Here is a 13,924-nt window from a genome sequence, read left to right as displayed (position 1 = left end):
CTTTTGGTAAATAACAGACACTCATGGTACAGCTGATTAAAGTGGTATTATTTTTAGGACTACTTTTTTATATATTAATCCAGGAGAAAAACTGAGAAAAATAGAGAGATTTTGGTTATCTTTAAAAAATAATGACAAACATCCTGAACAGATCTCTGAGTCTTCTATCAACAAATCTTCCATGCTCCAACATTACATGCATACTGCAAGGATAAATAAAAACATCTGTTCAGCAAAACATTGACTTCTACTGCCCTCTGGTGATCACATTAAGAAAAGCACAGAATAAAAAAAGTGTTATCTGTACACACATGCCTGCATATTAAACACAAGTGAATGTGTGCTTTTGTTTTATCTAGTATGCTTATTGGATGTGTTAGATCTAGTCGGCACACACACCGACTATGCATGACTACCTCACACAACCCCATGTCAGATAAACCGAACTGTCCCTTTAAGTTTTTTGAAACAAACGCGGAGGGGCAGGCCATCTGAGTTGTAAAAAAAAAAAAAAAAGAAAAAAGCTCCTGGCTTCTACAATGCACTTGACAATGGTGAGAACTATAGAGGACCGTCTCTTGGAGGCATGCCTTTAAGCTTGGGTAGGCAGAAATCTAGAAAAATGAGAACCGTCCTCTGTCTTCCTGTTCATTTAAGGGTGGTTGAAAATACATTGACTCAAATGTAATACTTAGCAGTACCTTGAGATACTGAGTGTTTCCTTTATATGTGAATCTATACTTCAATTCCACTACATTTCAGTGGGCACTGTTAGGAGAAATCAAGAGTGCATTCTGCCTGAGTTTCGTCTCCAAGAGAACATACAAGGAAAGAAAAACAAAGTGGGAAAAGAGAAAACATGACTGCTTTGATCCACAGACTTTAAGGCCTTTTGAGAGCTGTTGTTTAAATATTGCATAATTGTGATGTACTGTTGACATCTGTTGTTAATAGAAAACACACATTGTTAGCAGATATGGTTCATAAGTTGTGGCTGGACCAGTATGTTGCAACCATTCCTCAGCTGGCGCCATTCTCTTTAAACAGCGTCTGTCTGTTTTAGAAAACAGGATGCTGTTTACACTAATAATATGCCCAGTGGTGATCATCTGCTTTCCGGTAAACTGAATGCAGGTTTCATATAACCAATAAAATTCTTGGTTTGTATTTTAAATGTTTACCATGTGCTGATAGGATAGAAAGAGTGAGCCCCTCCCTCAGCTCCATAAAAGGAGATGTAACTCTGAGGAGAGGAAGACTAGGCTCACTAGCTTAGACAAATCTTAGACAGAAGACAGGAAAAGACTGAAGCAGGATGTAAGGGAGAATATTTTGACAGAATAAAGGATTTTTTTAGATTACAGATTACTTCCTTTTTCTAACAAGGAATAGTTGTATTTTAATTTATCTATATTTTCAGACTTCATTTTGAGATCATCTTTTTTGTACCGGTCACTTCAGTAACCCAAGGCTTCTTCAACTACTTTTCGGTAAGGCCCCTTGCTCTCCAACTATTCTCGGAGTCACTGTGTCCAGGTAAAGCCTTAGAATGAGGGGTATACCAGCCTTCGTGCTGTGGCTCTCTATCAGATGTGTAGAAATATCTAGGAGACTTCTTTAACACATACTGATTTCACTGATAATAATAAGTTATCGGGCTAATTATTATTTTACTGAGAAACACTGGTAGAAGGCATTCCAAGCAGGCGGTGCCTATGTGCAAGAAGATTCTTGCAAGAAGTTTCTTACCCACCCACTTTATAGTGCTTTTTGTCAGTGGGTTACCTTTTCTTTTTTTCTTGATTTAAATGGCCTTTTGAATTATGTCCCTTCTTGTGAACCACATATCACAGTAACATAAACTAAAAAATTACCTTTGGTTAAGCTTGTCCTTGTTTACTTATTGTCTAAACTATGACTACTAATAAATCTGCTAAACTAAATATACTGCCCCACTGTGAATGTTGCAATGTCATTTACTTTCCCTGCTGGTGTATTATAAAATCAAGATTATCAAGATTATTCAGTTATCAGTATTTAATCTCTCAATATTACCTGCTACACATTTGTTTTATTGACACAGTGAAATAAGAAGGAATGAGCTCTTTAAATTGTGAATATTCTCACAGGAGTGTGTGAGCTAGAGATATCTGTGATTTGGATATTAAATTGGAAGAATGTTGGATTATGAATGTGCTTAACATAAATTACTTTAAGACAAATGCAGCTGGTCCAGACAATTGATTATTGTGTCACTGCTTTTTACAGTGGAAATTAAGTTGCTCTGCAGTCTCAACTTCACAGATAACATTTACACAAGTACAAAGGGCAGGAAAAGCTGACTTGGTATGACATGAGTGAAAAAGGAAGTGGTTGCTGCTCTGAGGCACCAAAACGAACTGAGCTGTGTATCAAAGTGCAGTGCTTCAGTTGTGATCCACCTTTACAAAGTCTTACAAGGCCAACAACACACAACATTAACAAAGCTGAGAAAAGAGAGCAGCTACAATACATTGATGAATTTGCTGTGTTTGCTATTGTGGATTGTGTGTGTGGATTTCCACCCACTTATTCACATGCTAAATCCCTGAACCTACGCCCAACATTTGTGGATGTTGTAATAGTGAATCATGATTTAAGATGTGTTGAAACCTGCATGAGTTACTGATTTACAGACATCATCACACAATGTATACTGTATGTTTGGATAGTGTAGTGTTGAAACAGTTGATTTTTCAGGTTAGTATACATTCAACAGGTTTTTGTTTTCACACGTCAAGATTCAATCAAATATGATTTATTTTAACTGTCTCACAAATATCAAGCATTGTTGATGGTTTAAATACTGTCATTTGTTTACCTTTCAGTTTCTGTTCCTGGACATGGATGAGTTTGTTTGTAATAAATTAACAGAATGGGGTCTCAGCATGTTGATAGAGAGATTTGAAGGTAAAGTATTACCATGTTTCTTTGGGGGCACAGATATAATACTGATGTGACCTACCAATACGGAAACATCTAAATATCTACTAACATTATATGAACATGCTGCAAGTTTGTTGTTCAGTAAAATGCTGACATATCCTTTACACTATACATTGAGTTTCAGGAGAGATAAATGTTGAAGAATTCTGGTCATTCTTGTCTGTGTTCATGGTGTGTACTTGCAATAAAAAAACATGAGGAAGAAGCACTGAAATCAAGCTTGAAAAGTGGAGAATGCTGTTAACTCTGTGAGGCTGACATGTTCTCCAAGTTAAAACAAAGGCAGTGAAACAGGTGTGAGAACAGCTCTAAATTGAAATTATCACTTATTTTTGCATGACTGAATATATTTTTAATTACAGATGAAGGCATTGACACAGAAAGTCTTTACTGTCTCGGTGATCAGGAAATTGATGCCTTGATCACAAAACTGGGACCAAGAGCAAAATTCAAGAAGAGACTCAAGTTGTTAAAGGTAATGTTCTGCATTGTAAAGATACTTTACACAGGTCCTGTGTTTAGTGTGATAAATTTAATTTATGAGGAGACATGCTGTTACAGTTACAGGAGCATGAACTTCTGTTAAATGTTCTAATGACACCTACAGATAGACTCATGGCATTTACTAGAATTTTATAAAACATTCCTTTACTGTTATGGATTAGCAAATATTTTCTGTTGTCACTAGGCAGAACAAAACCCAACACATCAGGAAACAGCTGATTCTTCTGCTCATGTAAGTTGAATACAGTTTCATACAGTTAGGTGTAATCTAAGACTTTTATTGCAATGATACAGATTTTTTTTTATTTTTATGTTACACTTGCACTTTATGTTCTGTGTCAACAGGAGCATGAAGAAGCAGCTGATTCTGCTCAGGTAAGGACGACATTGAATTTCACAGGCATGTAAGCAGTGAATGTTCCTCTATTCTTCATGCATATGCATTTGAGACACTAAAGTGTCCTGAGAAACAAAGTCACCTTTGACTGAAGAATTGTCTCACTGGATCATAGTGTTGTTGACTGAGGAAAAAGGACAGTGAATGTAATCACTTGTTAGGCCTTTTCTGGACTTCCCAGGGTTGTGTGAATTGTAAATACATGTGTTCAGTTCTCTGTTGGAGGACAAATCCTGTATGAATATAATTTCTTGATCAAATACTGTTTTATGGATCAAATATTTATGTTCATCCTCAGGTCTGCCAGTCCACCAGTGACAGAAGGGATAAAGGTGAGATATTGTATGTCTTATTGATTATATTTAGTGTTCATTTGTGTTTTCAAGGCCATAATATTTTGCTTTGATTAAACAACTATATTGAGACCATGTTTTAATACTGTGAGAGACACATGCAGCTAACTTTTCTCTTTGGCTTCTGTTTTTTTATAAAAAAACATTTTTTTTAAAAATTAAAAAAAGGAAAGAGAAAGTTGGATCAGGGTGAGTCCACCAAATTTCAGTCACCAGCCATTAAACGACGATGTGACAACAAACTGGGATCATACTCAGGTATTTATATTACTTTCTAAATAAAAGAAACCTACAGCCTACTATAGGGTTAAAACATCGAATGAAAATGTCCTTGTATGTCAAGTATGTGTTTCTCTACCTTGGCCACAGAAAATACTTTCTCACTGGCTGACCAGTGTCTTTTATCACGTCAGAACACCTCAAACAGTCAACAGCATACATGTTACTGATGCGATCAATGTATATTAAACAGCAGGACATCCATAGCAACATTATACATTCTGGATGATGTTTCAAACCCGGGCAACCTTTTTTTGTGTGGCCAGAGTATAAACGTGGCCAGAGTATAAACGTGATGATACACTCTGAGACACTCCTCCTGTTTTGTTTATCAAGAGACCTCATTGTGCATTAACTGGAAACACTGTTCATGGTTCTTGTTTAATACTTCTTTACTTTTACTCTGACAGAAGAGATCATACTCTCTGATGTGAAAAACACAATGAACTATGTTCATATGAGACTACAAAACGAAGACAACACAAGGTTCAATGCTTTCCTTAAGTAAGTGTCAAGTTTCATTTACCAATACTGTAACCTGTTAGGGAAATTCTTTTTATGATCATTCTATTATGATCATGCTCTTACTAGTAATGTTAAAAACATCTGCACAACAACAGGATATATCTCTGTAAAAGTTTAAGGGGATGTTTTACATGTTATGATATAGGAGAACAACATTAAGTCTTAACCCAGGAGAAAGTCACTACTAAGTAAGGGAAGGTTATCTTGACATCTTGACTGAAAGCTTGTGCATCCTGGCTGTGTTGGTTACATTTGGTGTACATTTTATCAAAGTTCAAAAAGCCCTGAGGAAGAGACTGCCTCACACTGCACTGCACATCTGTATGAGTATTGTGTCAGCTAATGTCGCAGCTGGCCACCATGATCATTGGACATTGATATTTGGTTGAATATTTGTTTCGTCGTAATGCCAACCTCAATTTGACGTAGAATACTGATGACGGCTGACGTTGATATTTTGTTGGTTTTATGTTGTGTTGTCAAGTAACTCAAATCCATCATCATCGAAATGCCAATGCCGCCTTGAAATATAAAATACAGCATTCTAGTCATGAGCAAAACCCAACATCCACTAAACGTCTGCTATATGAAGGACAAAAATGACACAATTATAAATAGATAAATGCCGAAACGAATAATTAAATGCATAAATAAATGCAAATTAAAAACATTTTGGTAATAAAAAAAGGTATTTATGCAAATTCTGTATTTTTACATTTATTTATTTATTTATTTATGCATTTCAAGACTTATTTATGTATTTATTTATATTTCTATATTTATTTACTTATGCATTTCTACATGTATTTAATTACCTCTACATTTATTAATTTATTCCTGTGTCCATATGTTAATTAAGAGGTCGTCCTTCCTCAGTCTAAAACCGTATTGTTTATAGCAGTGTGAACGATTGGATGGATCCGCTACTACTACCTTGATTCGTACACAGGAGCTCTGCCTCTCCAGTCTTGCCAAAGTGACCTTGACACTAGACTTAGTTTTTGCTGGATATTGCAGTGATTCATCAGAGCCTTTTTTTACTCATATTTAAACTTTTTCCAACAGGAATAAAATCTGTGACTTGGAAACAGACAAAAGGGAGCTGGTCGGTGTGTTTGGTAAAACCGGAGCTGGAAAGAGCTCTCTGATAAATGCTGTCATTGGAGTGAAGAATCTTTTGCCCTCTGGAAGTGTCAGTGCATGTACCTCAGTCATGATTAAAGTGGAGGCTAACAAGAACAACTCAAAGTACGAAGCAGACATTGAGTTCATAACAAGAGAGGTAAAATTAATGTGTTTATTTTTTTTTTTACTTAAAACTACTTGAAAAGTTACAGTGTAGCTGCAAAGATAAAGTTTCTGGTTACATTACATATCACATAACTAAGTTAAACATAATTACACTTTTGTTTTTTAGGAGTGGAAAGATGAATTGTGGTCTGTGTATCATGTTCTTCGGGATGCAGATCAGGAAAAGGAAGATGATGATGATTATCGTGACACTGTTGAAAAGCTATCAGCACTGTATGGAGAAGAATGGGAAAACATACCACCTGAAAACCTCATGGACAGCAAATATTTCAGAGAAATTCCTGAATTTCTCTTCTCCAAGAGGAAGATTTTGACATGTGAATCAGTAAGATTAAAAATAAATCATATCTATATATCACTTCCTAGAAAACATTCTTGCCTGTCTGACCCAGTAGATGTTATGAATTCACAATCATTAAGGTCTATAAAAGTTGTTTACAGCCTAGATATTTTAAGGAGGAAAAAAACTTTTAGAATGAGTTGTCTCGATGAATCTGTGCTCAACAACTACAGTCCCATATCAAATTTATCCTTTGCAGGAAAATCATTAACGACACTGGCCACCAATGTCTAGACGACATTTTCATGAATACAGACTCAGGCAAAATGTCTGTTCTTGTTTTATAAAATCTCCATGATGCTTTTGTCCAACTTGGTCACACTTTACTGTTGGACAGGTGGAAAACTGGAATTAGCTCTCTGGTTCTGGTCCAGGTATTGTAACCAAACCAGCCTGATTTCTGCACAGGTCAGCATGATCTGTGGAGTACCACAAGGGTCAGTACTTGCCCCCCCCCATATATTCAATCTATTCATAGTCCTTTTTTAAAGTAACATCAGTGTCATACTTCCACTGACAATAGTCATATCTATTGATTTGCTTTTTGTTGGGGTGTCAAAATTGTCTTTTGCTGAATTACAACCAAACTGAGGTGATTAAGGTGTGGACCTTGACTCTTTCACAGGTCAGAGGTTCTAGTAGTCATATTAAATGAATCATAGTGTTAGCCTTTTATCATCTGAAAAATATAGCTGAAAAATTTAGCTGTCCAAACAGGATCTTGAAAAGCTGCTTGCTCCATGCATTCAGCTCAAGCACGTCAAATCATTGCAAGTCTTTTCTTCGTTCTACTCAAAAAGACATGTATGCAACTAAAACTAGTTCAAAATGCAGCCAGCAGAGTTTCATTCAAAATGGGGCGAGGACTTAATTATGTAAACAGACATGCATTGTCTTACGTTATTTTGTTATTTCTTACAGGCTGAAGAGTTGTCTGCAAAATTTGTGAAATACACGAGAAGTGACTCAAAAGTGGGACAGAGTGGGAAGAGGTGGTACTGGCCACTAGTGAAGTGTGTGACTGTCAGGGTGCCTAATAATGATCTTCTCCAGCATGTCACACTTGTGGATCTTCCTGGAAATGGGGACCGTAACAAGAGCAGAGATAAAATGTGGAAAGAGGTAATTTATTCACATTAGTGAGTATTACAGTCTTATCTGGAAACTGTGACATCATGTTATTACAAAGCACTGATAATTAAGTGAATTTTTCCTAATTAACTTGCTGTTATAACTCTTCAGATTGTTGGAAGTTGTTCTACTGTGTGGATTGTCACTGACATTAATCGAGCAGCATCAGAGAATGAACCCTGGGAGATCCTGCAGGATGCCAGTAGACTCATGGGAAATGGTGGCGAGTGTCAGCAAATTCACTTTATCTGCACCAAGTCTGATCTTATTGAAGATTCAGATGATCAGTAAGTAATTTACAAAACCAAAATGAGATAGTTGAATATAAAATCCAAATAAGACAGTGATGCATGTTGTGGCCAAGAGCTCAAGCAAAAGCTCTTTGAATCTGTGCCATGCCAGGTTTATAATAACTGTGTGAGATCCAGTCTTGAGAAAAAATTATGTAGATTTAATTTGAATGATGACATCTATATGCATGGCCATCATGATTCCTGCCCCAGTGGCACATACACACAACAAACAGCGCTTAAAATGACAGTTAGATGGTAGGAGTGTGTGAATGTGCGCATGTTGATGTTGCAAGCATCAGTTATAAGCTGTATAACTTAGTAAAATTATGGTGGGGCATTTTCACATTTAAGAAAAGCATGTTCAAGTGTAATTTTAAATACATACATAGTATTTGAACCCAGTTTTTCTGAGTTCAGTGTGAACAAGAGGTACAGCTAAAGTAAATATGTCATCATCACTGGATACTACAGTTGTAGAAATTGATAGTGTTCTCAAATAAGTCAATGTTTGTCTATTTGCTTGTGTTCTATGTATTTGCAGCCAGTCCACTGCTGTATTTTACGAGCCCCAAAGCTTTTTGTGATTTCTGAGAAAGGAACTGATATGTAACTGTAAATTCATTGGAGGGGTCCTGTGAAATACTATGTAGTTTTATAATTTGGTGCTATTATGGGAAAATGGAGACATTGTTCATTGACATTGTTTGAATTCATTCAAATGAATTGGTAGGGTAACCTAGAGAGTATTTCAGTCAGTGCACAGAGAGTCGGCTGAACATGAAAAAGTGTTGTCTATAGGCAGAAAAGTCAACATACATAGAAAAAAATAAAAGTTAGAATTACAAATTTCAGTGCTTTTCAGTGTAACTGACTTTTGTCAAGACAGAGGTAAAACATGTTAATATTGCCATTGTATATTACCATCCTATATTTTTAAACAGAGTTGCCACTGGAAACAAATCTTTTTTTATAGTTCAGCAGCTGGTGATTATGCTCTCATTCTGAAAAGAAACATGGAAGCCAAGGAAACAGTGATGACAGAATTCAGAAAACAAACCAAGATTAAGGTGAGTTATAAAGACTGCAAGAATATCTTCTACAACTGCAAGACTATGGTAAAATTAAAAACTTTTTGTCTTTTTCAGAAACACTTCAGTGATGAGTATTGTGTAAGTGTTCACAGTGAGCTCCAAAGAGTTTCTGAAAAACAAACGTCTAAGACAAGATGACACTGGTAGGTGAAGTTTCCATGATAGAAAATGTGTAGCTGAAATACGTATTTTGTTTTAGTTTATTTTCACCACTTAAGTTAAAAAAAACAAAAAACTAACAATCGAAATTTAAGCTTTATAAATATGTAAAACACAATTATTATTTTTTTATTTGATTTTTTTTTTACAGAAATACCTAAACTGCAGGAATTTCTGCAAGAGCTCAATGACTGTCACTCAGTGACATTAAACTATGTGTCTGGAGCTTATGGGATTCTCTCTCTGATTCAAGGAGCGAGATGCAGGGAAGTGGTAAGATCAAGTAATAAAACCTCTTTCATTGTGTTTAATCATCTGAATTGTTATTAATGTTCCCAGAAAATAATAATATTCATAGTAAATAAGTAAATTACGCTCAAATGCAGTGAAAACATGGAAAAGTCTAATGACTTCTGACTGATTAATGGAGTAACTACCTCTTAATGCCAATTAAATACTGGAAGGGTCTACATGTAATGTCACCCCTAAGAAAATGTATCCATCAAGGTTGTTGATTTACTGAAGTTACTTTAGAGAGGCTGTATAACCACAGCAATTAAAGGGTGTTCATACTCAAGACCAACAAGATTTCATGAGTAAATGTGTGTTTGATTTCAGGCTGGAAAAAAGAAAGAGGTGTGCACAGAACTTGAAGAAAACATGAGGCAGGAACTTGAAAAAGTCAGAAAACCCGTGGAAGAGGCTTCTGAGGCTTTTGAAAAATGCCTTACTGAGGGGGTTGAAGATTCAAAACGTTTATGTGAAGCAAAGTTGAAATCCATTTTATATCCTGTATGTATTTTAATTACACTTTTATAATGATGATTATAGTTTTGCACCTCATACGAAAGTGTCTTTAAAGATGTTTTTTTCTGTTTTGTTTCAGAGAGGTGTTGCAGTTCGCGGTTTTTACAGGACATTGAAGTGTGTAGTTGAGAATAACGGCATCTATAAACCAAAAAAAGGGAGACAAATAAACATCAATGAGAAGTTAAGTTCATGCCTGACTGACAGCATCGATGAGGAATTCAGGAAGACCTTCCCGTAAGAAATTACTTAATGAGGATATAAAACCTGTTGTTGGCCCATTTACAAACTATTGTGAATGGCTAGAATTAAGAAACTCTGCCTTCTACAAATGATGATTAATAATATATATATTTAAGAGCTATATGAAGGCAACTGCTTGAGGTTCTTGAAGATGTTTCACCTCTCACGTGACAGGCTTTTTTCAGAAGCCTTTTGGAGAAGGTTATATATTTTTATGAACCTCAAGCAAGTCTAGTTACCTACAAAATACCATAATCTAGATGACTGAGAATCTTCACAGACAATATATTTGTTCAAATTACATAATTAAATATATGAAACATTTCAACTTTTTTACATGTTTCAGAAATGAAGGAAAATGTCCACCATTCAAAGGAGTCATCAGTGCGTTTTCACTTGACACAGAGAGGCTGATACAAAAGTACAAAGAGGTTGAGCTGCAGCTGACTTTCCTCCAGACAGAGGTAAAACAAGTTAATATTAATATATATGATGATATATGATAATATATATAACACTACCTGTGGGAAAATTCAGGTTCTGCTTGGAAAATTTGTTCAAATCATTAATTGCTTTTCAGATGAGTATGTTAATCTATTCTTTATGTTCTCTCTTCAAGGAGGAAAAGATTAAGGCAAAACTCAACAAACTCATCCGTAAGCGCAAGAAAACAATCTACAGCAGTCTGACATGGACAATCGAGGAAATCATGCAAGAATGCTATAAAAGTAATAAAGAAGATCATGATGTACACAACCTGTCACTATATAATACACATTTACATTCGTCATGATAGAAACATTAAATTTGACAACAGTTTCCTGTTTTATTGTAGAAGCAGCAGAATTTAGAGGACAGGGCATGCTGGAAAACATGAGGTACACCATTGAGAGGCATGTACATGATTCAAAGAACACCATGTTTGACCAGGCTAAAGGTTCTCTGTTGGTCTACCTGAACAACTTGAAGGTTTGTCATATTTTATAATATGAAACAATAATATAGTAAAACATATTGTACTGTACATCTGTCATCATATACATGAATGCTTTTTCCATTCAATATGCATCATTCTGAAAGCTGCTTGTGCTACTAAAACACTGCAGTTACTGTTAGGAATGTGCAGTCATTATTATTCTAGGACAGAAACAAACAAAAGCCTGTGATGAAATTAACAATTTTGACCATCTAAACACACGTCTAAAAAGCAAATTCTGTGTGAATGATAATGATTTTGATGCTGAATTAGCGGGACATCCTGGAGGAACTTGAAAAAACCCTGAAGGAATCAACTGAGGTGTCACTCAAGACAGATGATTACTCAATCCCAGGTAGAGAACATTTCAAAATAAAAGCATTTATGTAGAACACTGAGAACTTTGTAAATATATCACTGAAATTAATAAATCAACAGATTTCCAATAATGCACTTATTCTACACAATCTTTTTTGGTAGATGTTTCAGAAGACATTGACATGGTAAAGAGTCACTATGATAAACTGAAGTCGAGCCCAGATGAAGAAACATCACTAATTGGGTAAAAGTTCTGTTAAAATGTCTCCATGATCTTTTTAAAGGGCATAGATTATGAGCTGTTTTTATTCTGAATAATGTTGATGATGCTTTTAATTACAGTAGCACTGATCCTCCTGGCCCAGCTGCTCTGACTCCATGACTTCTGCAGGTAAGTTTTGGTCAAACTGTTTATCCAAACCGAGCATTCAAACAGATGGTAAGAGTTTGTGTTCCAGTGTGCGCAGCTGTCCTCACATTTGTAGGACAAATGTTCAGTAATGGTTGATGTGATTTGTTATCACTGTTCAATGTCAAAACTCTGCTGTTAATCTCTCTGGTGGATGTTTCAGGTTTGCTCAGTGGAGAGAAGCAGCAGAGGCCTGATGACCCACTGAATGTCTCTGCAGGCATGAGGTCTCGGGATATGTTCTTGTTCTTGCTTTGTGTTTTTCATGATTTAACAGTGTTTATATAATACATTTTCATGTTTTTTCTATGATTTTATATTATGACTTTGTTGCTGGTAGATTTTGATAGAAGTCTCTTTGATTTTATGATTGTTTGAACTTGAATACAGGATTTAATGTTAGGTTGGATTTCTAGTTCATTTCACCCAATGTACAAAAAGACATAATGTATTTTTCAACATATACCAAGTGATTGATAGCAGAGTAGATTGTTTTGGTTTTATCAGTCGAATTTTTTAGATGCCTGTCTCTCAAACGACGAAATCCCCCAGACTTCACTGTCAGCTGTATTGTACAGGAAGTACTTTCTACTGAAGAAATAGCGCAAAAGTCTGTGGATTGTCCTGAGCAATGACACGTTGTTTCTGGACAGATATGTTGCTGTTAACCAAATTCCATTCACATTTATTTTCCAAAAGACACAAAACCAGTTTATTTAAATACTTCCTTTGATACAAAGGAACTTTTATTAAAACAAAACAAAAAAACTGTGAAGTGAATATGAGTCTGTGTGATCTCTGGATTCCTACTTTTAGCTTATTCATTAGATACACTTAAAGCTACATATGTTTGTCTCTGCTTATGATCATTGTGTTGATTGTTGGTTGTTCATTTTAATTTTACATATTGTTCAGTAATAAATCTTTGAATCTTGACAGACTCATTGTTGTCTGCTTTCCTCACCTTAGAGCAAAATTGCCTCTACATTAGGCAGTATTGACTCATGGTGGATATTTATCTCAACTGATAAAACACAGCTCCCCTTTGAGCTAGAATGAATTGTGGACTACAATTCATAAAAATCTTTCCAGAATAACGATAAGTGGGTTTGTACATTTGTCGATTGTACATTTAATTCAATGATATTTCAAACAGGCTTTGAAACTGTGTGAGAGATATTAGTCACTGCACAGCTAAAGTACTTACAGCAGTAAGGCCCCAAATCATTGCTTTCTTGGCATGACACTTGACTTTTTATAGCTACATGACACTTAAAATTATGATTGAGTACATACAGTAGGTGTGACTTACCTTGCCGTCAAATTTTTTGAAATATCATGAACAATCCCTCAGGGTCTCCCTCTTCTTTTTCTGTTTGAATGAAGTCTTCCCAGTCCCCAGCTGGTCCCTCCTTTGTTTTTCACTGGTTCCAGCGACCAATCAAAAGCCTGACTGACCCATTGCTCAAGTTGATAAAAGCTGCTTTGTAAAATTGCTTGTGGCAGCAGTTACTTAATGTAAGCAGATCGCCTCAGTGTCTCTCTGTTACAGTGTTAATTCGTGTGATATGACAGTTGACTCAATGTTTTGTGTAAAGTTTTTTTAAAGTTATTTTTTGGCATTTTTGCCTTTGTTTTGAGAGGCACAGTGAGAGAGAGACAGGAAAGTCAGGGAGAGAGAGGGAATGACACGCAGCAAAGGGCTGCAGGTTGGAGTCAAACCCATGGTCGCTGCGGTTAGGACTAAACCTATGTGGTATGCGCTCCACCAGGTGAGCCACCGAAGCACCAAAGTACTGAAGC

The 13,924-nt window shown here is 35.8% G+C and overlaps 1 protein-coding gene and 1 long non-coding RNA gene across 2 annotated transcripts; both read left to right on the top strand.

Moving 5' to 3' along the window:
- The first annotated feature begins 1,281 nt into the window (after positions 1-1,281).
- Positions 1,282-10,154, top strand: LOC111227045 (nuclear GTPase SLIP-GC-like). Its single transcript, XM_022752416.1, has 16 exons — positions 1,282-1,490; positions 2,868-2,949; positions 3,348-3,460; positions 3,674-3,721; positions 3,835-3,864; positions 4,185-4,218; positions 4,408-4,497; positions 4,929-5,022; positions 6,109-6,325; positions 6,461-6,679; positions 7,616-7,816; positions 7,937-8,112; positions 9,092-9,185; positions 9,264-9,352; positions 9,520-9,641; positions 9,987-10,154. Exons 2-14 carry the CDS (start codon positions 2,883-2,885, stop codon positions 9,345-9,347), a joined length of 1,467 nt encoding a protein of 488 aa, XP_022608137.1. The 5' UTR covers positions 1,282-1,490; positions 2,868-2,882; the 3' UTR covers positions 9,348-9,352; positions 9,520-9,641; positions 9,987-10,154.
- Positions 10,155-11,041: 887 nt separating this feature from the next.
- On the top strand, positions 11,042-13,055 carry LOC111227046. Its single transcript, XR_002665325.1, has 6 exons — positions 11,042-11,146; positions 11,254-11,387; positions 11,668-11,749; positions 11,875-11,956; positions 12,055-12,103; positions 12,285-13,055. It is a non-coding gene; the product is annotated as an uncharacterized LOC111227046 (long non-coding RNA).
- Positions 13,056-13,924: the final 869 nt, after the last annotated feature.

The sequence above is a fragment of the Seriola dumerili genome, unplaced genomic scaffold (genome assembly GCF_002260705.1).
Source record: "Seriola dumerili isolate Sdu_G_001 unplaced genomic scaffold, Sdu_1.0 BDQW01000169.1, whole genome shotgun sequence".
NCBI classification, from domain to species: Eukaryota; Metazoa; Chordata; class Actinopteri; order Carangiformes; family Carangidae; genus Seriola; species Seriola dumerili.
This window is presented reverse-complemented; position numbering and strand designations above follow the sequence as displayed.